Genomic DNA, 24,982 nt, shown 5'->3' with positions numbered 1-24,982 from the left:
TAAGCTTTCTAATGTACCTTTGAATGTTACTTTTAAGCTTTGTTTATACAAAATTTAATTATAATTCTGTTAGATATGCAAGCTCATTGTACTGATCTATCGGAGATAAAACATCATCGCTACGCTAGGCAGATTGGCGATGGTAGTGTAGTATAACGGTACGCAGAGCATGCTGCTCCCCATCCTCTGGAAAAAGGTTTGTGAGCAGCAGCAATCCTATGTAATTAATGTACAATGTGTGAATTATTATATAACATTGCATCCCAGGATTCGACCCCACGACCAAAAATCGCAATACTACCCCTGGGTTACAACCAACCCTTGGACTGCCATAAATACACCTTGTGGGCACAACCCCACATATTGTCCTATAAATATATGAGTAATACGAATGACATAAGAACGTCAGTGCAACGACATAAGCTTCGGTCGAATTAATTGAGTTTTGCGAATATTAATTGGAGCACACCATTTTCACTACAACCTAATCATTAGTCGCAATCACGATAAATTTCCAAGTGTTTCAATATTTTTTCGAAGCGCTTCAAAATGTTATAAAGTTATTAAGTTTTTTATTATTTTTATTAGAGATTTATTAGTTTACACTTTTCATTAAAAAAAAATATAAAAGACTGCATCCAACATCAGATATTGGGTGGCAAGCCTCAAAAACTTAGGACATTTTAATTAAAAAACTACAAAAAGCCAAAGAACAAATCGCAAGTTTTTTTTTAAATTGATATTTATTATTTTAATTTAAATCACATTTACCTGAAGGAAATCTTAAAATGACAAGTCTTAAAACTTGTAATTATAAAGATTCTCTTATGTGGGAATATAAGCTCTCTTTAGAAGAGCGGGACAACAATATAGAGAAGATGGGACAAGGACAGAGAGGAGAAAGCACGAGGATTGAGAGGACAGGGGACAAGGATAGAGAGTAGGAATCGTAATCCAACATGGGAATCTGGCTCCTAATTTCTCAAAATTCATGGTATTTAAAAACCTCTCAATCTCTGTACCCAAACCAGGGTCTTGTTTTATTTCAGTTAGTTTCAACAATTCCTCATCTTAATACCGTTTAAATCTAAACGTATGTTTATCAAAACGCTTATCAAGCCAATATATTAAGATATATATTATTAGTTTCCTATGGCTTTTTCTCCGAGCTCAACAACCTTGTCAAGGTTATCCTTGAGCGTCTTTAGCTGGTGCAGCACATTGGAGTCCATGAGGGAGAAGGGAATATAGGCTTGCGACTTGCGGAGCTGCTTTGGTTGCAATGACAGCATTGTTCCGTCTTGAAGCAGTATGTTGCAGTTTGCCTTCTCATCCGGTTGCATTCTGGAATTGATACATTGTGTGATCATCATCATGTCAGCATATAGATGCCCACTGCAAGGCATAGACCTCTTCCAAAGATCCATCCAGCGACTTCCGGGGACCTTAACGGTGCCGGCCACCGTATAGAGGGCCTACCCACGCCGCGTCTGTCGACTCGTGGTCGAGTCGACTATGACTCGACTACAACCTTTCGGCTCCAAGGACCATCGAACTACGTCAGCGACTTCGGTTCTTCTGCAGATAAGAGCCGGAAGACGCGGCGTGGGTAGCGTCCCTCTCCCCCTCCCCTCCCAGGCGAACCGAAGACATAGTTAAGGACGCGAGAAGTCGCGGGATGCGTTTAGCGCAAGATTGGTCATTGTGGCGATCTTTTGGGTACGCCTATACCTTGCATTCGGCTTCTTTATAAAGGCATTATTTAGTATAAGTATTTAGTATGCGAACTTACGCGTAACATGACGGCACCATTACGGGGGAGCCGGACATGGACAACACCATCTCCCCCTGACGCGGCTGCCGCAGCACTGTCAACGGCGTATGTGGGGTCACCTGGAAGCAGAAAGATTAACAAATAAATAACAACATTCAATACAATGGGTCATAGGTGTAAGATTCAATTTTAATTTCTATGGAATGCGACAGGCCTATTCCTTCTTGCAGTAAAATCTCTACAGGGAAAGAAAGTAAACAGAGTAAACAATAACTAATTTTAAAATGTACTGTAATTTTGAAAAACCTTTTTCTAAGAATATTATCATTACGTTATTTATTATTTCTGAAACGATTGATTTTTGGATAGCATATACCAGGCCAGGTGGCCAAGCTCCTTTATAGTGCAAGCCATTGTGTGAATTTTAAAATTTTGTTTTGCTATTATTATATTTATTGAAATTTATACGTCATAAGTACAAAATTTGTGTATTGAAGTTAGATATAATGGCACACGTATATGACAGCACTCCTAATAATACTTAAGATGCCGGTTAGTTATTTATGATCGGTGCTTGGATTTCGCTAATTTTATGGTGGAATAATAATGATTATTCACACCAATAATTTGTTTCGACTTTCCAGGAGCTGACATAGGTTATACAAATTTAAATATTAAAATAATTCGACAATCAATCGGAGCCAAAATTAATCGTCCAAAGAGCCGCAGTTTGGCCAACCCTGACATATACCATACATTAATTGAACGTTAATGAACTATATATTCACCTGTTTAACTCTTCTACATCATAGTAAATATCCCTGTATATTGACTATATATTTTTGATTCCCAAATCTTTTCTCTGAGAGATAATCATTTAAGTTAAATAGTGAACTTTGAGTCTCCCAAGGAATGTTTATATTAATACTAGCTGATCCCGCAAACATTGTTTTGCAAAAAAATTAAAGTTTTTAATTAACAAATGTAAGATAAGGGTTGATCGTAGAGGGGTGAAAATTTAGTTTTGTATGTATTTTTGTATGCTGTATCATAATAAAATAAAAACCAAAAAAATTGTCTAAAAAATTAAAAATATGATTTAGGGGTGGACCACTCTTATCACTTAGGGGTATGGAAAATAGATAGTAGCCGATTCTCAGACATACTGAATACGCGTGTAAAATATGGTAAAAATCGGTCAAGCCGTTTCGGAGGAGTTCAAGTTCGAACACCGTGACACGAAAATTTTATATATTAGATCTCTTTTATTTTAAATATGATAGCAGGAAATATGATAGGGTACCTTAGGCGTTATGACGGGGTAGTTGTACACTGCGTTCTTGTTGTAAGCGGGCGTGCGGTAGACGGATTGCGAGCGGCGTTGCCGCTGCGGCTTGCTGGCGGTGCGCATGCGGCTCGCGTCGGCCGAGCGGGACCGGCGCGTGCTTCGCCCACCCGTGCTCGGAGGAGGCCCTAGACATTCAAAATATTTACGCATATTCAAATTTAAAATATCTTTATAGCTAAGCATTTACACGCGCTTTTGAATCGCAGGTTATTGTTACACTATTTTACATATAAGTTTTTAAATTATGGCGCATCATATATAAGTTATTGCGTAGCAACCGTTAGAATGTTTGTTTTTTAAAAAAACATATGTCAGGGAATTTCTAGCTTTTAAATTACATATAGACCGTACAACTTTTCTGTAAAATAAATACAAAATTAATATTGGCCGCACTGTCCTATAATAAAATACAGTAAGAGAGAACGCTATGAAAATAACTAAAATATACGAGTCGTTATAACATATATTACTGTTACGTTTGGGTAAGTAGATTAGCTGTTGAACACGGTTCAATGTCATGTTAACGCAGTATTCAAACTATTTATTCACTTTACATATATATTCGCAAAAGTCCTTCTTCTTATGGTTGGTTGAAATTCGCTTCCAAAATGTCCTCTTCGTATCGTTTCAAATACATCTGTTCGCGCAGGCCGCAACAAGTTTATATTAAACGAATCAATTTTCAGAAATTTCTTGCCTTTTATGAATGGACCAATGGTTAATATCTGCCAATAAAAGTCCGACGCTTTTAAATTCCGTAAAAAAATTCCGGACACCTAGTGACCAACATTATTATTTACTAAGGATCATTCTCCTAAACTGAACTGACTTGATTATTATTTCAGGCATAGGACATCCAATTACGAACACACACCAACCATACATTTTAAATAAGACCATTTGGAAGTCGGCATCCATCCAGACCCTACTAACGACCTTTGACGTCCACGTATAATGTGGACACATACATTATAGGTGGACGTCAATGTCTCCGCCTTGAGACCCAAGCGGCCATCGGTGCTATGCGGTCTCTGCCTACTGCCAATTCATCGTGCGTTCGTTCGTATGATCTCGTAGATAAATCCCAAGCACATTTCTCAATGGCACATTGAGCGACTGTGAAACCAATGAGACTGAAGTAAGTCTTCTTACGGGCCTGACTTGCATAACATATTTTTTATCTGCTTCTTAGCGGTCTTTGAATTTGCACAATAAGCCCTTCCGCTGGGACAATGTCGATTTTGGTTTTGAAGTATCAGAAAGAATATATGTTTATATTCCTATCATTATATCGAATCTCACAGCTGTTGGTACACTCTGCCGTTTTAGTCAGGAACATGTAACACTCTCTATGCCAAATTTCTGCTGAGTTTTATGATCTCCTGTTTCAGGGTATCATTATGTACTCATTAATATACTAATTTTTCACACATAGCTGGGCATATTCAGCAGGACTATGACAGTTTTTGTCTAAAATATCTCCAGCATTTCAATACTGCTGTTGCAACCTGTATCCCAAAGTTGGATACCATAGGTCCTGGTTAATTCCAGGGTTGTTTTGTAGATGGATAACTTGATTCCAGGTGCTAATTTTGACTTGTGTCTCACTAGCTAGTACCTGGATCTGAGTTTTGTGTCCAACTGTTTTGTTTTGGTCCAAATGTGCTTTTTCCAAGTCCGTCTTCTATCCAAGTACATTCCTGGGTATTTCGCATCTTCAGCTTGGGGTATATTTCTTCGTTGTGCAGTTTTATGTGAGGATATGTCCGTTATCTAAACGTGTATGTTAAATGTACCGATTTACTTTGACTGGCTTCAACATATCATGTATAGCCATTTTTCCTCTCCATATATATGGATTTTTAGTTTTGCTGACGCGCTATCTGGATCATTATGTGTGATAAAAAGGCAGTATCACCTATGTACGTGGGCGTCAATGTGTCAAGAATATTTTGGGAGATCTGCAGTGAAGATAAAATACGTTATGGGAGCCAATATACTCCCCTATGGCACTCCTGAGATGATTGCATACAAGGGGGAGGTCCCGTTGTTTATTAGCACCTAGAAAAGCCTCTTGTCTAGACAAGATCGTATCCAATACAAATATGTATTATGACCACTAAATATGTATGAAAAATCGACCAGATAGAGATGACAAAGTAAAGTTGAAGGTGGAAGCAAAGGAAGCACTTACCCAACGTCTTGTGAGTCCCCCTGCCGCCGGAGCCGTTGGATGAGTTCTCGGTGAGGTAGCCTGCCCCAAAAAGCCCCGTTAGTCAGAAACTGTAGCGCTATGGCCTTGTTAGTTGTGTGAGAGTGCACAAGTGAAATGTGGTAATGATATCATAAAAAAGGTGCCTTTACAAATTAAACCATATTATTTATACACTATTATATATGAACTGAGTGATCCCAATATGTCTTGAGGCTACTTTGACATAAATATGTCAGGGGTGGCAAACCTGCGGCTCGCAATCAGAATGCGGAACTTTGAACGATTGTTTTTGACTCCATTATATTCAAATTATTTCAATATTTAAGTTTGTATTAGAAATCGAAATAGAGTACTACTACGTCTGAATATTTTTATTCTACCGTAAAATTAGTGAAATCCTAACTAACCGGCATTTGAAATAATTACTGAGGAGTGCCGTCGTCACCATTTATCAAATTTAATATAATTATCCGAGTCACTTTTACATGTCTAAATGTAATACACGTACTTTATACTTAACTTTACATATTTTTAATAATCATGATTTCTGTAAAAGAATTATACCATTTTGCATTAAAAGATGAATGCATAATGCATATTTATTTGTCGCTCGCGAAAACTTTAAAATTTCGAAAAATAACTCCAACTGTCAAAGTACCTCACCACCCCTGATATATATACACACACATAAGTTAAAATCAAGTTATTGTAACAACTTTATCAGCTTTTCAGGTAACAAAAAGTCTTATATGTTAAAAATCTGAGAGACATGACATACACACAACTGCACTCCAAATAGATTTGTTATGACTACCCTCAGATTTATTGGCATGGCCAGCTTTAAAAGTACAGACCGCTATAGAAGCTCTATACCAGCTAAGTATACATTAGTAACAGGTTTTGTGTTGGATGGATTAGGTGTGGACACTTACAGGATCAAGCCAGATTGTGTGTACACAAGAGACAAAGTGTATTGTAATGCCCAGTAGTTACTTAATTGCTAAAAGCCTTAAAGCTATATATTAAAGGAAAGTATATCAACATTCTAGATAACTTTTACAAAATATTATCTATCTATGTATTGAAAGAGTTTACTAGACTTTTTTTATAGACCACTCAAAATTTTACTGGTTCCAGTGGATCCCCTGCAGCTATATTTCTATCACATTCTGAAAACTTGACCAAACATATAAAATTAGATATAACTTTCCAAATTTGGATTGCTGCTGTGTTTATAAATCATTAATTAATGGTTTACCAAAAAATTTGAATTGATTTTTTGGTTTGAATTGATAGATCTACATACATTAGTTGGTGAAGTGAAGCTTACATTTTAGTTCTTCACTATCGAAAATAAATTATCGAGGACCGAAACTGCTTGAAAATTGTGAACCCACATTTTTGTCACACAAATTTAGACCCCTCGAGCGTCCCTGTTAACAACTTGGACTTAGCTGATCCAACATTTTTTTACAAGCAAGAAGTAATTTATGTTACCAACCTTTAAAGAACCCGAAAACTGTGTTTCGTAGCGAAAACTTTAGAAAGACATAATTTATTTTTATCTGTAGTTTTGTACTTAAGCTAAATTCGTAAATTTAACCTAAATTCCAGAAATATATATATATATATATATATATATATATATATATATATATATATATATATATATATATATATAAAGCTATAATTAGAGCAATTCATAGCCAATCTTTATAATCATTTAAAATTTGTCTACACTGTAAAAAGATTTATTCATGATTTTTTAACAAGCGTTATTAATTTACTGTATTCTAATTTATTACACGTGAGTGTATTGTAAAAGTTGTATTAGCCGTTGCTCAAATCACTAATATCATTGAGCGTAGAGAAAGATTATTTTTACCACATTTCTATTGCTAACCAGTAGGCTAGTACTACTACATAAGTACAAAACCATTTTTCTATTATTTCTCACAAGGTTATACATAAATTGACAATGTATTGTCACAAGCCTAAATGTTTTATTTCAACAATTAAAAAGACTGAAATGTCTAATAGTAAAGCAAATAAAAGTTTACATTATTAAAACAAACTCATAAAGAATGAATAATAATTATTAGCATTATGTTAATAATTAAATGGTACGCATGTTTTTTTTTTAAATAAGTGATTATTATTCTTTTTGGTATACCAAATTCTGGGTACTATATATGCATCATGACATTCTTATTATAAACATGTGAGGTAAGTATTGCAGGTTCTTGTATTTACTCAGTTGGGTAAATATAGTCAAACACACCAAAAAGATCAAACATACCATCGTCATGTAAAGCAGATATACTGGACTTTGGAGTGGTCTTGCTTGTTGTATTGCTCACCTCCTTGAAATGCAGCTCGGCTTTCTGGAACCATGTATGCATCATATAAAGTATGTTTCTATAATAAAATCCTTAAAGCAAATTTACAAAAAGCTTTTTTTAGGAAAGATCAATCAATAAAGCATATTATCATATTAAAGATTAAGAGACAAAAATGCCTTTGTAATCACAGGTGTTGGACTTTAATTTTGAAATAGATTTGTAATATAAAATTGACACAAAATAGTAAAATTAACAATAAAAAAGTAACTATCAAGTTTCTTGACAGAATCTTTTCAAATAAAATCAACATTCCAAACCTGGCGGTAGCATATGAAGATAATTGGAAACAATTATACTACATTTAAATAAATACTTGAATGCACATTGTCCATGTCTGGAAATTTCAAAGGTGCTTAGCAAAACCCATTCATTAGAATAAATTCAGTGAACAAATTTTATTTGTTTCATATTTGTTCACTGATATCTCACTAATCTTAAATTAACATGAGACAATAAAGCATTATAATAATGGAACATAACAAGATGAATGAGCTCTAGGCACTACATCTAGTTCCAGCAAGATGTCAGTGGCCAAAGAAGTTTCCGGAAAAGCTGTTTCTCAGGAGAGGCGACATACCATGACCACTAAGGAGCCTTCTTTTTGGTTCATTTAAAAAGTTATGTCTGCATCCAAAAATTTAATACGCAACGTCAACATTCATTCATCTTTTCTGAACATTTTCATTGCAAGGCATAGGCCTTCCCCAAAAGACCGCCAAGCTGGCAACATGAACTTTGTTGTTCGTCCACCTAGGACCACATGGGCAGGCCCCCCACGTCTTTCGGCTTGTGGTTGCCACTTGAGCACTTTCCGGCCTTCAGTTGCCAAAGCAAGGTGTCCCAACCACCGCCACTTCAGACAAGCAATTCTTTGAGGCGACCTTAGTTCTTCTGCGAATTTTCCTCATTTCTGACACAATCTCACTGTAAGCCTTTGAGGATAGCTCTCCCCATTTTCTATATTGATAGTTACCATAAGCATAAAAAAAGATAGTTAATTAAAATATACTTACCAACTGTCCTACTGTTTTTTGCAAATGTGTTTTGCTAATGGATCCCAAAAGTATCTTGAAAGCCAATTCCACATTTCTCATTTCCATCTGAGCGCGTGAGTCTAGTTTTTTTTTGTTATCTGCAACTGTGTATAAAAATATAATGTTACACTCAATTTTCATACAAATACAGAAGGCCTCAAAATAATAATACAATACATGAAAAACACGATAGAATTCCTGATGCTGGGGTAAATTCGTACCTACTTCAGCATTACTAACAAAAATGGAATGAAATAAATTCTGAGTGCAACAAATCAATGTTTTCTTCAATACAGATAAAAATCAATAAATAATAACAGTATTTTCAATTAATACATTTATATAAGTAAGGACTATGACTTATGAAGTTATGAAATTCACTTAAGACTGCATACAGTTTTGTATTTCAAAATCTGGGATTATCTATTTAGTTATCAGCAACAATTTTTGACTACTGGGTAAATATCTATACATTTTTGATTTACCATCATCATCATTACAGCCATAGAACGTCAACTGCTGGATGCTTTCCGATAGTACTGATTGGAAGGAACCTGCATCCAAGGTCTCAATTATCATAACAAGGCCGTCTGTACTCTCTGTGGGTGGACATCCTTTGCTGCGGTTGCATATTTGTGGTCCCCACTCCAGAACCATAATGTCCTAGCAATCATTTATTCTGCATGCTATGTGGTCTGTTCACCAATACTTTAACTTGCCAATGCACTGGACTACGTTGGACACTTTTGTGTTCATGTAAAGATTTTGTGTTAAATTTTTTTTTATTAATATTAAGATTAGTCTATTGTCCCAAATGATGGCATCCAGGGCTGCTTTACACAAACTAGGTCCTGATTAATTACTTCTCAAGCTATCTCTATTGACCACATGTTATAAGTGCATGCTATGAAGTTAATATATGTAACTAATAAAACTTTATAATATTTTTTTTTATTTAACTGCAAGACCTTAAAGTACCCTTATTAATGTTAATTGGTGTAGATCAGCCGACTTACATAACTCTTAATGTATTTTATTTTAAAATATCTGAGTTAAGATAGCACCTAAGTTCTTCCTATGATCATAGATGTTGTAAAATATTTTAAATAGTTGTGATTTAAAAATATATTACAACATTATTTATTAAAATTTATTTTTATTTCTACAAGGCATCTTCCAAACTATACAAGCCACATTTAAATTTTACCCTATTTGAAGACTTAGAATATTATATACGAAGTATTTTGTGTTTTATAATACTTTTTTCATATATTTTATGTGGAAGTCCATATGCAAGTTATATTTTTAAAAAAAAATTATGTGATTTTATTTAGAAACATCAGTGTATTATGCATTCAAAGCATTGGGCAAAAATTGGCAGTCAATCTCTAGAGATTAATCTTTAAATATAGATTAATCTTTAAATAATTTTAAAATCTAATAATCAGAAGAAATTTTGGAAACTATAGCCCACCCTGTTACTTTTTTATTATTTTTTACCAAATGAGCTGGGCCTATTGAAGCCATAACAGAATCCGAAGTTAAAATAGCAATACTAAAGATGAAGAACAAGAAGGCTACAGGGCCAGATCAGATACCTACGGAGATATGGAAGCGTGGAGGAATGGTAGCTAGAAAGTGGCTTACGAAACTCCTAAATCTTGTCCTCACGTCCGGTACAATGCCAAACTCCTGGCGGAAGAGCTACTTGATACCATTTTACAAGCATAAAGGAGACGTTTCACTTTGTGGAAATTACAGGGGATAAAATTAACATCACACACTTTTAAACTCTGGAAGAATTCTTGATAATAGACTGCAGCTGCTAACAACGGTCACGGAAAACCAATTCGACTTCACTGCTGGTAAATCAACATTGGACACAATTCAAGCCATGAGAATTATTATGGAGAAACATAGATACAATAAAGAAGATTTATATTGTCTTCATTGACCTGGAAAAAGCCTTCAATAGTGTCAAGAGAACTTGAATGGCAAGCTCTCAGGTCTTAGGGCCTCTCCGAAAAGTATGTCTCCATGGTAAAAGACATGTACTACAACTGCGTGACCCAGGTGAGGAGCCCAGCAGGACTCAGTGACCCATTCAAAGTAACAGTTGGCGTTCATCAGGGATCCGCACTTAGCCAATTATTATTTAACTGCATCATGCATTACCTCACAAAGGATATACAGAATGCCTTACCATGGTGCCTTCTATATGCAGACGATATTGTTCTTGCAAACAAATCAGCAAATGATTTGCAGAGAGACCTCAACCTATAGATTAGAGAACTAGAATACAACCGCCTTTGTATAAATAGATCTAAAATGGAACACATGCACTGCATTTGCACCAACACCAACACAAGGCCAAAGCAATCTGAACATCAGTGGTATTTCAATACCATCCATCACTGAGTTCAGGTACCTAGGGTCGACCTTAAGTACCAATGCAGACTCAACCGCTGATGTCAAGAACAGGATACAAACTACATGGATGAAGTGGAGGGAAGTGTCAGGCGTTCTATGTGATCACCGTATGCCCATTCAGACCAAGGGTAAATTCTACAAAGCCGTTGTCAGACCAGCTTTGCTTTATGGCTCGGAATGCTGGACTGTAAGTCAGAGAGACGAGCAAACACTTCATGTCAATGAGATGAAGATGCTTAGATGGTCAGGTGGCGTCACTAGAATGGACAGAATACGGAACGAATATATCAGAAGTTTGTTTAAGGTAGCTCCGATCCTCAGCAAATTACAGGAAAATAGATTGCGATGGTATGACCACATTCAAAGAAAACAAGATGACCACATGGTAAAACTGCGGTTTAACCTCCCAGAATTCCCAAGAAGGCGTCCAAAAGCTATGAGGAGGTCTAATATCGGAAAGGAACTGGAAACCCTTCAACTTGATGCAGAGACAACCCAGGATAGAGTGGCCTGGCGCAAATTGATAAGGAGACCCGTCCCCAAATAAAGGGAATAGGGAAGGAAGAAGAGACCAAATGAGCTGGGTTTTCAACTTTGTGCAACCAGATTTACTATAGTTATTAATATTAAACAGAGCCATAGAGCAAATCCAAATATATAAAATTGTAGATAGAACTTTTATGTCAACTGACAACTGTTAATTATCGAAAATCTAAACCAAAGATTTCATGATAGAAGCGATCTATTTAACCTAAGCATCAATGGAATGAACGGAATTTATATATCCTATTCTATATAATATTTATTTCATGACGAAACATCAATTAGCCTAGATGGCACATTTACCTAGGGTCAAAAACTTGAAAGTTTGGGGAGGACTATAAATACGCGTTTCACATACCCGTTGAAGGGTGCCCGATAAGTGAATATAGGTTCGATCAGTTGCTATTGTGGAGAATGTCTTATTAATTATACAAACAATAAAAAGGCGTTCACTTACCCAATTTCTCCAATTTTTTCATAACGTCATCGACTTCAGCAGCTTTCTCGGACTTTTTAACAGGTCTTTTAGTTCTCGGCATCTTTATTAACTATTAAAAAATGCAATAAAATATATACTAACTAAAAATAACGAATTGTTTACTTATTCTTGTGTATGATAAACTTCGTGTATTATTTAGTTTCAAACAAAACACTATTTGATTAAACGGACATTTTTGAACTTCTCGTTCTGATACACTGTCTAAAGTTTTAAAGTTTTGTAATAAACGTAAATATTTAGTTAAAATTATCCCCTTTTAATATCTTTTAACATTGTCCATAATATTTCTAAATATTAAATTTATTTATATTAATTGAAAAAGAAAATAAAAGTAATAAGTAAATTTACTAATACTTAAACAAAACCCTAATTCTTAGTTTTTAAATTGTTTAAGAATTTTGGTTAAGAAATATAAAATTTAAATTAAAATAGTGAATAAAACAAATACAATAATTATATACATAATATTATGATTAAACAAAATAATTATAGGTATGTATGTATATGCTTAACATCACTACGAATTGTTATGATGAATGAAGAATGGCGGACACTGTCATAGTGCGATATTTGTTCACATTTTTATTAATAAATGCTTCATATGGTAAGTAATAGTACAGATTTTTACTTCAGATATTCATTAACATTGTAATACGTATTATGTGTAAAAACGAATGTTGAAAACACATCCTATTAATAAATAGCGTAATGGCATCTTCATGTAGCTTCAAATCCTTTATTTTATTATTGTTTTTCAATGAAACGCATAATTTAAATATCCCAGTCGGTTTATTTATAAGTAGGTACGTGATAGATGTATCTAGAATATATATAAACGATACAATATAGACCTCAAATAAATATACAAGTGAAAAAATCCCCGATGAATTAGAATCAAAACATTGGTGACCTCCAAACAAAGCTGCATATATCATTGAAATGAACCAAATTATAGATTATTTTTAAGACTACCAAGGTCTTGTGTCTAATAAACGTGTTTTTATTTAAAAATATGAGATTTCGTCGCGACCTGTTACAAGTTTTCATACGTAAACATTACATTTCGCATAAATAATGACTCCATATGTATAGAGAATTGTTTTTACTTACTACTGCCCATGCACGCGGTCTCGGCAATGTTTATTATAAAATAGATAATATTAACTTTTACAATAAAGTAGGCTTTGGAAATCTGTGTTTATTTCTGACCCACTGATATTCTCATTTCTGTTTATAAATTTTAAAAACTTTATTATGTTCCTAATGAGTTTCAAACACACACAACGATCATTAGGTGAGATTTGAGATACTTATTTCAAAAATATGTCATATTAAGGCAAATAGTTGAATAAAGAGCATTTCTTAATGAAACTAACAATAAATCAAGCTTTTTAGCTTAATTTGAAGAAGTTCTATGCTAAGTATCTTCAGTATTTTGCCACAAGACCTGAAAAAGTCATTCATAAAAATTTCAAAGGTCAGCATCAAACAGCATGTGTCAAAATTAAGTTAAAGATCTCAACACCTAAAGATGAAAGTCTATAACCAATATTTGTTACCAGTGATGACCTGTGAAACATGGTTGTTTACTTCTGGGCTCATTGGCAAGCACACAGTTGCTCTATGAGCCATGGTGAGGGCTATGTTTGGAATTTATCTATAAAAGTGAATTAGTGGTTGTGACATCTTTAGATGAACAAGTATAGCCCAAGAGATTAGCAAGTTGAAGTTGTAGTGGACGGGTCATATAGCCACTGGAGCCTTAAGGGTCTGGTGTAGACCACAAACCAGCAGATGCAGAGAAAGATTTTTACCCATATAGTAGACAAATGACCTTGGCTAAAGTCAGCAGAAAAAGCTCAAGGTGGTTTTCTAGTAGATCCTGTTGATCGGCGATCTCTATGTGGCCTCCAGTGAATATAGACGGATAGCTTTGCAGGATGTTACCCCCATGTGCTGACAAAGTACTTGAACAGCTGTCTCCTCTTCCAAGCATGTCCTACACAGACAACTGCCTATAATACTTAAAGCAAACAGATGTTTATTAAGAAGGATCTAAAGGTCCATCTACTTTCGGAGTTATAATAGAAAATCCTTAAAAAAACTCGATGGAAACCATCAAAACAGAATGTGAAATATGTATTGAGTGACATCTAAAGCAAAGGTCCTCTCTAGTATCCAGTAAACATTGCTGTGGAGGCTCTCAAGGATAGTGACAAAATAAAATTCTGGCCAACTTCCTTAACACTGCACTTTCCAATTAGCAGAAACTAAATGAAAATATGACAAATGTTGACATTATATTATGTAAAAAATCAGAAAATAAAGGATTTGGTTAAACATTATACACAATTGTTTATTTTTCACAGCAGGACTCCCAGGCTTGGACAATTCCGACCCAGATGGCTCCCCGAGCTCTCAATCAAACAATCATCTTAAAGAAGATCCATCATCCATTGAAAAGATGATGGTACAGCATCCCAGGTATATAATATATTAAACCTACAATGTTTGCTAATTAGTTAATTTTACACTTACATAATATTTTTTTATGAACTAGGCATCATTGAAATTACTGGGCGTAAAACATTTCACAGACATTATTAATTAAGTAAAATGTGTCATAAGTTGGTACATCGTCACTACCGTTTCAGAAATAATAAATTACATACTGATAATATTGTAAGAAAAAGTGGTTTCAAAATTTTAATCATATTGATCACTTTATACAGAGTGATGGGAAATATCTGTAAAGGATTTTGGCTTATCAATGAACTATGTATTCATCACCTTTAAAACTTTTACACATGTCACCACTCAGGCTACAGGGTGATTGATCATCTATAGATGGCAAAAGTGTCAATTTTTTACACATGAAACTGATGTAGACTCATGTAAACAATTTAAATCTTATTAATTGATGTAATATTCTAAACTTTATGCACTTTTTGTTCCTGCTTTACCTAGGAGAAGGAAATTTGAAAAAAGGTACAAATTTATACTATTTTAATTTTTTATTAAAGAATTGTAATAATACAAAAAAATGTACAATATGGTATCTATTATGTTTTTATAATATTTTTCCAATAGTTTATACCTTCATATACTTTTTGATCAAATACTAACAGTTTGACAGAGATACTAAAAGTTATTGCTTGTTTGCTCTATTGTTATAAGGCCCTACAAAGACATAAATAATCAAATGACTTTCGGTGCAGCTTGTTACATTGTAACTTAATTTACAACAATTAATCATTGTCTTATAATTATTCTTAAAATTTTTAAAGTTAAATATTAACTGCTTAAAATTTTAAGGGATAGGCAATTCACTTATTGTTGCGGTATATATACAAGCATGTTATACATAGTTTTTTTCTACTTGTGGAAAATACCAGGTTGAAATAATAATTTCCTTCAATATTAAATGAAATGTAAAGTACTACTACATTCACATCTGTACACATATATATATATACATATTTATACTTGAGATTTAATTACAAGAAATAACTTCAATACAATTTTTCCATTATATACACTTGAAGACAAGCAATATTGCAAATAATATTAAATGAAAATAATTCTAACACACCTATGACGGTTTTGATTATTATTAAACATCTTGCAACTGAGCAATAATTGTAATTTATTTTGTTTTGTGGTATTTATAGGAAAATATTTTCACCTTAAGAACCTTTCTGGTGCCTCATTAAAAGTTGGTTAGTTCTGATTTTGTACCTTACAAATACGAATAAGTAGGAAACTCTAAAATAATAACTGAAATTAATGTATGATACTTAATAAAAAAATTGCAATTTCAGATATAAATGCCATTTATGTGAGCCTCCTGATTGTGGACCGGAGGCTGATTCCACCGGCGTCTGCAGGGATGCTCTCTACTGCTACAAGTCATCAGTGAGGGCTTCAGATGGAACACTCCAACATTCACGGGGATGTTCCACCAGGAGGGACCATGCACAGTTTACTTGTCGAACCAATCAACCTCCCTTAGGGTAAGATTTGACTTTCTATTTTTATTAAACCATAGGCGAAACTAATTAAAAATTATGATATAATTTTTTATTTGGACCAAATTAATATAGCACTCTTGCACCAACACTTATTTAAGGAAGTAAAAGGGACAGGTGATTATAGTTGGCAACAAAATTTAGGAAGTAATATAAAAAAGGCTTGTGTAATTAATAATCAATGGATATTAATTTTTTTCCTTGTCTTTTTGGTTGATAAAATATCACATTCTTTTGGAAGTTAAATATTCTGATTTATATAGTAAAAGCTTCTTTTTCGCCTTTTTACTATTTGTAAATTAAATATTTATTCGCGCAATGAATAAGTACATAAATAATATTAAAAGGATTCCGATAGATATCATACCCAATATTCCTTGTTTATGCCGTCAAATGGACTAATTAAAAAGTAAAATAGATGTTATTACAACTTTGTCTAAAGTATTTTCTTAAAATATAACGCCGAGGGCTTCATTCAATGGGTTCAAACAGATAAAACTAAGTAAAAGACAGATAAATGTAAACACGTGTATAACTCATTATGACTAACTAATGAGATAAATTTTAGTTGGTATTAACTTGAATCAAGTATAATACTCATAAATAGTAGTCAAGTACATACCATTTCCATCTAGTCCTATAAGAAATTTGTGGTATATATCCATCAGTAGATATCTTAAGGCTGGAATGATGAGAATGATGATTTTGAAAGCACTTTCATCATTACTAATGTATTTTTAATCTATCCACAACACTTTCAGAGTTATCTGAGATTGTGAATCACATTGTTATAGGATTAAGGTTTCATTGTTGGCATTTGTACAGGCTTCGCAAGCGACATGCTGGTCAGCTGAACATCACATGCTGTCAGGGGGACATGTGCAACGATGGCAACTTTCCGGACCTCCTGCCTGCAGCTGACACAGCTATACAGCCCTTGCCATCCAATACTTGGAAGCTGTGGGCCAGTGTCACTGCCTCAGTGCTTATTGTTAGTGCTATTGGGGCCATGGCTATATTTGTACTACGGAGAAGTCATCGGTGAGTACAACAATGTATATAATATTTTTTTTTGTGGTTTATTATAGAAATATAGGTTAGGTTTAGTAAGCCATGTGGATCTAGTAAAAAAGTATATAACTGGGACTAACCTTAGCTAGATAATTCTAACTTGAGAGATCCAGAATCCAACTCTGATGGGCAGTGTTTCTAAAGCACGGAAACAGTTTCTCGTCAAAATACCACTATAAATGAAGATGAAAGTCTTTGATCGGTGTGTGTTCGGTCATCATGGCAATCTTTGGAGAAGGCTTGTGCCTTGCAATGGGAGTGTATTGGCTGAAATGATGATGAGAAGTCTATGTTTGAAAACAACATTATGGTGCACTGATACATTTTGCAGTATAGACAAACACTGAGAATTGATATATGTAGAAATTGCTAAATACCTAAATACTAGTGTTATAATTCTCTCTCCTCTTTGAAGAAGAAGTATTCCATGTTTATAATCTTCAACTTACATCAATTAAAATTTTGGGTTAGGTTAAGAAGCAAAATTACATATGCACATTTCCAACTTCCTACTCCAGAAACTTAAGGCTCTATCGTCTATCTTTACAGTGTGCTATGTGGTCTGCTAGTTGTCAATTCAAATTACCAATATGCTGAGATAAGTTTTTTACTTTTGTTCATCTACCAATTTTTGTAGTAAATATCAGTCTATTGTCCCACAGGCTGAGGGTCTCCAGGGCTGCTTTACATAAACTGGGCCCTGACTCTAACTACTTCTCAAGCAATCTCTATGGACCTCATGTTACAAGCGCCTGCTATGAAGGTAATATAAATGTAACTAATAAAAATTTATAGTTTTTTTTTTCATTTATTTATTCAATTAGTTACACCAGAAGTGAAAGAATTTGTGAAGAATAAAAATTGTTTGAATAAATGATAATGGACAAAAAAGAAAAAAGATGAGAACACATATAATATGATGAAAAAAGAAGTATAAATATATAATATAATATATATTATGTAAAAGGGTCCATGTATCAAAGACAGGAAGTACAGTGCTAGGCCTAAATCTTGGTTTTGCATAATATTATTCTAACCTAAAAGAATGCTTGTGTCCTATGTTAGATAAGCGAGTAGATGGTCAACTATATGGTACTTCACATTATCTTTTTGTCCATAGGTGATTTCACCAAAATTACTTATGACTCATTGGTAACATATTGCGGAGAGCTTGGTCTTAATCTCAATTAAGAATTCAATTCTTGCGCTGGTCGCGGAAGGCGTAGTTTTTACCTCCAACACCACATTTGAAATACATTTTATAACTACCCATATATATGTATATATATATATATTTCACTAAATTAATACGTCCATTTGTGAATTATACACTAAAACATTGACAGGTCTGGAGGGCTCACAGAACGGCGGTGGGTTGAAAGCGGTGGCAGCTGGAGACTCCACCCTGAGGGAATACCTAGAGTGCTCGGTGACCAGTGGATCAGGGTCAGGACTGCCACTGATGGTCCAACGCACACTGGCCAAGCAGGTCACACTTATCGACTGCGTTGGCAAGGTATGCAGTTCAATATCACAAAGAATTCTTATAAATGAGTAAAATGGATAAGCTCCATGTCACTATTTACACTCCAACTTACTTTACCATAGGGCTATGTTTGAATTGTTGACCTGTAAATTCCAACAATTATTAATTGATTATTAATTGGGAGATTGAGTCTGATTAATGTAGACTATAAGTTGAAGGGATCGTGGGAGAAAGAGACGCAACTCGGCCTTCCGTGGATTTATTGTTCGGGTATTGGGTACATTGCATTTTAGGGAGAAGACTGGTTATGGTGCTTGGGATCGATGACGATGATGGAAAGAACAGGTAAAAGAAATGTTTTATGTGTTCCCATTTCTGCTATCTCTGATGAAGTATTTAGTGTAGAGAACGATGGACTTTGCACACAAATATTCTTTGACAATTTTTTTTTAATCTCACAATGGATGCTTTCTGAACTTAGTAATCTTTAGATTTCACTGGAACTGGAACTTTATATGTACATACTTGTATTTGTGGTAACTAATATACAAATTTTTATTTCCAGGGCCGGTACGGCGAGGTGTGGCGCGGTTCATGGTGTGCGGACAGCGTGGCGGTGAAGATATTCTTCTCCAGAGACGAGGCCTCCTGGCGCCGTGAGACCGAGGTTTACAGCACGGTGCTGCTTCGACACGAGAACATCCTTGCGTACATCGGCAGCGATATGACCAGCCGGAACAGCTGCACCCAGGTACCTTCATGCATTCATCCTTACCTATAAAAGTCATCACTGATAGCAATATCCTGTATGTACTCTATCCTAATATATACCTGGAACGAACTGTCCAGTGTGGTGTGTCCAACTTCGAGAAAGATATCACTCGCCGAATCCAACTCGAGTGGGCAACGTTCAAAAAGCTTCGAAACATGTTCATGTTCATTAAAAATACTGCAAGGTCTAAAGAAGGTCTTTGACCAATGTGTCTTGCCAGACATGTAGATCCGTGACGTGGTCGCTTACTGTGAGCCTTATAAGAAGACTCAAGATCGCCCAGAGAGCTATGCTAGGAGTTTCGCACGAGTAGGCGACGGGCGGTGGGGCCAAAACGTTCTCGAGTGGGGACTGGTAGATGCGGCGTGGGTGGGTAGTGGGCATCCTTCCGCTGAGTGAACCGACAACCGGTTATCGTGACGATTTTTGGTGGAGGCCAATGCCTTGGATGGTTTTACTAGTTTACTAGAAATATATTTTTATTTACAGTTGTGGCTGATCACACACTTCCACCCCTTGGGATCTCTGTACGAGCACCTGAACCGGACGACACTCACTCGCCACCAAATGATGGTGGTCTGCCTATCCACCGTGAATGGGTTGCTGCATCTTCACACTGACATACACGGCACACAGGTGACATGATAGAGAACATCATATAGTAGACTATTGGTTTACCTATGTCAAGGTTGCTTTTCAAAGTTTTATATGTAGTAATAAGGGCTAAGAAGGAAATGTCTGAGGCTAAAGCACCTAGAAAATAAGGGCTCCATCCTCAATATAATAGAATGCTTAAACACTACTTGTCAATTTACTTTACATTTTTCCAATAATATTACTGTAATGATAGGTCGAAATTTAGGATAACCTATTGTTTGAAAGTCCTCTTTAAGATGTAATCAGGAATGAGAAGATCTATAGATTAAAATAAGTTACCAATAAAACACAATGGAATGGTAAGCGCACTGTATACATGCCACTTTTTACAAGTACTGTTGGAAAACTATGGAGGAGGCCGTGTCCAGCTTTAGATGTCCTATAGCTGAAATGATGATGATCAACGCATGTTACCAGTAATGACTTACGGCACAGACACTTAGTCCTTCACTCCGAACCTCAAGCTCACAGTCTCATTAGGCCATGGAAAAGGTTATATCCGGGTTGTCACTACGAGATCGAGTCCGAAATGAGATGTGAAGAGCAGCTGTGTTACTCCAAACTGAAGAAATACTTAAAGTCCTAAAGAGGTCATGATGTGTAATAAATATTAATCAAATAAATTTGGAATTTGCTTTATTAACGAATGAAAGTAACCAGGCCAGATAGCATGCCATAAGAGATGACCGCTGGGTTCTGTTGAAAAATTATGATGGAGTCCTATCACCAGAAAAGTATGTTATATGGCTGAAATGATTTTGAATGTGTTGAAATAATGGTATTGGTTTGGGTTTTCAGGGTAAGCCAGCAATAGCGCATCGTGACATCAAGAGCAAAAACATCCTGGTAAAAACGAACGGAGAGTGCTGCATCGCAGACTTCGGGCTGGCCGTGACGCGTCAGCACGTGGGCGAGCACGCACCGCACAATCCGCGCCAGGGTACCAAGCGCTACATGAGCCCCGAGATGCTCGATCAGAGGTGACTATGACTTGTGCCTCGATATGGATTCCGAAATTTTGTCAAATTTGAGAATTAGCTCGGACTATCAAGAATTGGTAATCCACCATCTGCAATGATGGATGTTGCAATTAGTGTGGTACGTAACAAGTGCCGTCAGCGTAGGCGCTTGCAATGCGTGCAGGTCTGACGTGAGAAGACATTCTTTGCCTCCATTAAATGTCACAGTCTCGTGTCATCGCGTGAACACGAAGATTTTTATCTGGGACGACAAAACGTACTTTTCAGAGCTTTTCTTGAAAGGTATCGATACTAAAACATCCCGCAACTGTCGGCAGCTATAGATGTTGTATCCGGGTACAGGATAATAAGATTCTTTTAATAGTGTACCGAAAGATGGCGCTAGTAGTAGATTGCCTCGCGTGATAATTTTGTCACGGATGGTCGCATATAAGGGCACGGCACGTGTGTGCCGGTGCTTAAAGTTCACGGACCCTTCCGTTCCGTGAACTCATATCGATGAAGCTGTAAAAGCCGCAAGGTTAACAGCAAACACTTCAACAGAAACAGTACAGTAGTGTGCCGGTGTTCGCTTTGAGAACTCCTTTGTGACACCATTAGTTTCTGGCAGTACTGGAGAAATTTAATGCGCCCGTCAGTGCTGCCACCAGACCACCACCCATTGCTCGTTATTGTGGTTCCCAATCATTATCTGGTAAATCCCTTACGCCGGCATGAATTAACCTCGTAGTTGGTGATTCAATATTGATTATATCCTTCTCTTTTGCCTTAACTCAAACAAGTGGATATAGGCAGCGCAAGTCCGGTAATGGTGTAGATCTTTTTCGAGGCTTCTAATGCCATACAGTGGGTGTCTATTGGCTGACATGATGAATATTGTACATTATAGACAATAAATTATGGTAATAATTAGAAAAGTGTATTGGAACTTTTAGCTTGCAAATATTTAAAAACGCGGTAAAATGATAACGACGATTCTCATTTTATTCGGTAGGGTAGGGGTATATATGATATTTATTAATGTATTAGTTTCATTTGTTACATAAATGTTGTCAAAAAAATTGTTAATTTAATTTGCAGTATGAACGTGAAATGTTTCGACGCGTATCGGAAGTGCGATGTGTACGCGTTGGCGTTGGTGTTATGGGAGGTCTGTCGTAGTGCCACCGGCTGGGATTACCGGCCCCCCTTCCATGAGCTTGCGCCCAGCGACCCCAGCTTCGACGAGATGCGCAAAGTTGTCTGCGTGGATGGAGCGAGGCCTGAACCTCCTTCAGACCCTCATCCGGTTAGTATTCTGCACATCACTTCCCCAATAGAGAAAGTAATTTGATGTTACATATTTTAGAGTCATCACTTCATACAGGTTATGTATTGTGCTAGCAGGGAAGCCAATTTCTTCATTATAATAAAGAAACTAAATGATGCATAGTAGTTTACTGGACTGACTTTGAATCATTGAAACTAATAATAATAAAAAAAATATTGGTTACTAAAACCCAGAATGTCCCATAAATCAACGTCAAGTCGAAAACTTTGTAGGATAGGTACTATTTGTTGCTAGTTTTTCTAAGATTAGCTCGCGTATAGAACTCTCTTAGATGTTAGATAGAGGATGTTAATATAGGTAAGTCCAATTTGATTCTAGTTTTTGTCAAAGTGGACTCTTATGGAATATTTCCTATGTTAAGTGTTCACTATAAATGGTCCTATTTGGAAAATACGAATAAATAAATAATTCCTAACACGATTAAAATATTGTCATTCATAAAAACAATTTTGGTTCAATCTTCTGGTTCTAATATTGGCTGTAAATAAAATTTGGCCTAGCTTAAGCTAACTTATTCAACATATACTTTTTGATGTCTTGTCTAATGATGCTTTTACTAATAAATTCCTTGATTATATTCCCTACTTACTAATTAAAGTCAGAAAAATAAAAAATTTCTTTCAAAATCAGGCCAGAGCAACATGAGCTATTGATAATGAATTATATACAAATTATTGTGAATGACAGAATACATTTATAATGTTGGAAATCTACATGTTATAGGAGGTAAACAATTGTTATAAAGGGAATGTATAATTGCATAATACGTTCTATGAAAGTGCTGTGGTATATAAGTGATCATTGTATTTAAATCAAATACATATATATGTTAATTAATTAGGTTAGTACATTACCCAGCGATAAATATTGCATATCAACCTTTGGAAAGAGATATTTGGCGAATTTTCGGCTTCGTAAAGCATTATCTCTGTCGCACGAAATACAATGACTGACAAAACATCAAATAGGTGTGGGACAGAGATAGTGCTCTACGAAGCCGAAATTAGCAGATTGTTTTTATCCAAAGGCTAATGTGCAATATTTATTGCTGGGTACTGTATGTATATATTACTTGTGCAATTGACTTCGGTCAGTCCATCATAGATGTGTAATTCAAGTTGAAGTATAAATAAGTAACATTTTTATCTCCAGACAATGGTAGGCATGGCGAACTTAATGCGGGAGTGCTGGCATCAAAATCCTTCAGTGCGACTCCCAGCTCTCCGGATAAAGAAGACTCTTTTGAAGCTTGCAGCAAACGACAACTGCATACATCTCAACGAGGATAATGAAGTGTCTGTATAAAGTGACAGTGTTATAGTGCCATAGTGACCTAAGTGATCAATACCTAAGTGAACTCTGATTAACCTAAGTAAGTTAACATTTGTTATGTACAGTCAATATAATAATGTATATGGTAGTTGTAATTTTAAATAGATATATGTTTGACTAGATGTTTCAAGTTCGAATACAGTATTGGTTTATGTTGGTGTTCTCGGAATGGGTCTTTAACCAGGTGTACAGGAGCTGGATTAAATGCTAAGGATTGATTTAGATATATACTTGAGGAGGTCACTGTCCAGCATTAAATAGAGATAAGATAATTCTTAGTGATGAAGTTTTTTAAGCACTTGGTTTATTTAAATAAACGAGTACCAAAAATTGTTTCCCAAATTTAAAATATTGAAGAAACTTTATGGTACTCACAAAAGAGAGAATCATTTGTTGGGTAGAAGACTTAAGAAGTGAAGTTGAGAAGTGAATTGAGTTTGAGGAGTGTCAGCTAACTTAAAATGATGATTGAAAATGTTCTGTTTTGTAGCCGCAAGTGCCACCCATATGTTGGATAAATGACCTTAAGGTCACTTCAACTAGTTCTATTCGAAATGGAGACCTATGCTGTGTTTGTCTTATGTATTTGTTTGAAATTAGTTTAAAAACTATAATGGCATTTATACATAAATATAAGTTTGTTACAATGATTTAGGTCCAAAAACTCATATTTAAATTTGTGTTGTAGTCATCTGCAATAAAGTTTGTGTTATTAACTCCACATGTGGAAATACTGCCGATTTAAGAAATATGTTGCAAGAAAGGTGTTGAAAGTAAAAAGAGAACTTGAGTGAGAAGTCAAAATTTATATCCTACTTCTTAGACCCTAACCTACTAAAATCTTTGCATTAATTTGATTAGAAAAACCCAGTAAAATATTTACTGAAGGCATGGTAAAAGTTAATTTTCTATTTTAAAGGTATTTATATATATGCCGGTGACCAATCCTATAAACATTATTTTTAATTATGAAGGTACATATTGTGATACATACTGAGAATTAAATTTGACCCAACCATTCAATATAATTTGTTCAATGATTAGCGGTATATGCTAACATTCAAGTGTTACACATCCCTTG

The 24,982-nt window shown here is 35.3% G+C and overlaps 2 protein-coding genes across 3 annotated transcripts; one reads left to right on the top strand and one right to left on the bottom strand.

The window, feature by feature from the left end:
• Positions 1–688: 688 nt before the first annotated feature.
• On the bottom strand, positions 689–12,406 carry LOC137925533 (borealin-like). Of its 2 annotated transcripts, XM_068768991.1 has the most exons (7): positions 12,204–12,406; positions 8,753–8,877; positions 7,637–7,721; positions 5,317–5,376; positions 3,078–3,247; positions 1,793–1,893; positions 693–1,344 (listed from the first exon to the last, which is right to left on the bottom strand). In XM_068768991.1, the coding sequence occupies exons 1-7, from the start codon at positions 12,283–12,285 to the stop codon at positions 1,143–1,145; spliced, it is 825 nt and encodes a 274-aa protein (XP_068625092.1). In that variant the 5' UTR covers positions 12,286–12,406; the 3' UTR covers positions 693–1,142. The 2 variants fall into 2 exon arrangements, with proteins under 2 accessions (XP_068625093.1, XP_068625092.1); XM_068768992.1 differs by lacking the exon at positions 5,317–5,376 and having other exon boundaries at positions 689–1,344.
• A 382-nt stretch (positions 12,407–12,788) lies between these two features.
• sax (saxophone) lies at positions 12,789–24,622 on the top strand. The gene is made up of 11 exons (XM_068768806.1): positions 12,789–12,849; positions 14,615–14,729; positions 16,067–16,258; positions 17,099–17,314; positions 18,007–18,107; positions 18,691–18,860; positions 19,396–19,581; positions 20,092–20,238; positions 21,058–21,239; positions 22,320–22,527; positions 23,722–24,622. The coding sequence occupies exons 1-11, from the start codon at positions 12,789–12,791 to the stop codon at positions 23,872–23,874; spliced, it is 1,731 nt and encodes a 576-aa protein (XP_068624907.1). The 3' UTR covers positions 23,875–24,622.
• The last annotated feature ends 360 nt before the right edge of the window (positions 24,623–24,982 follow it).

Source organism: Battus philenor, unplaced genomic scaffold (genome assembly GCF_028537555.1).
Source record: "Battus philenor isolate CCGP_79_NKW_IND1 unplaced genomic scaffold, ilBatPhil1.0.hap1 SCAF_27, whole genome shotgun sequence".
NCBI classification, from domain to species: Eukaryota; Metazoa; Arthropoda; class Insecta; order Lepidoptera; family Papilionidae; genus Battus; species Battus philenor.
The sequence above is the reverse complement of the archived record's forward strand: the minus strand, read 5'-3'. Positions and strand labels throughout refer to the sequence as shown.

Bases quoted from the DNA above. Each gene is read 5' to 3' on its own strand.
- sax (XM_068768806.1), top strand. From the start codon at position 12,789: ATGGCGGACACTGTCATAGTGCGATATTTGTTCACATTTTTATTAATA. The intron at 18,861-19,395 runs GTATGCAGTTCA...TTTTATTTCCAG, and splicing joins TTATCGACTGCGTTGGCAAG to GGCCGGTACGGCGAGGTGTG. The intron at 22,528-23,721 runs GTTAGTATTCTG...TTTTATCTCCAG, and splicing joins CTCCTTCAGACCCTCATCCG to ACAATGGTAGGCATGGCGAA.
- LOC137925533 (XM_068768991.1), bottom strand. From the start codon at position 12,285: ATGCCGAGAACTAAAAGACCTGTTAAAAAGTCCGAGAAAGCTGCTGAA. The intron at 7,722-8,752 runs GTAAGTATATTT...ACATGGTTCCAG, and splicing joins AAAAAACAGTAGGACAGTTG to AAAGCCGAGCTGCATTTCAA. The intron at 1,894-3,077 runs GTACCCTATCAT...TTCTGCTTCCAG, and splicing joins ACCCCGTCATAACGCCTAAG to GTGACCCCACATACGCCGTT.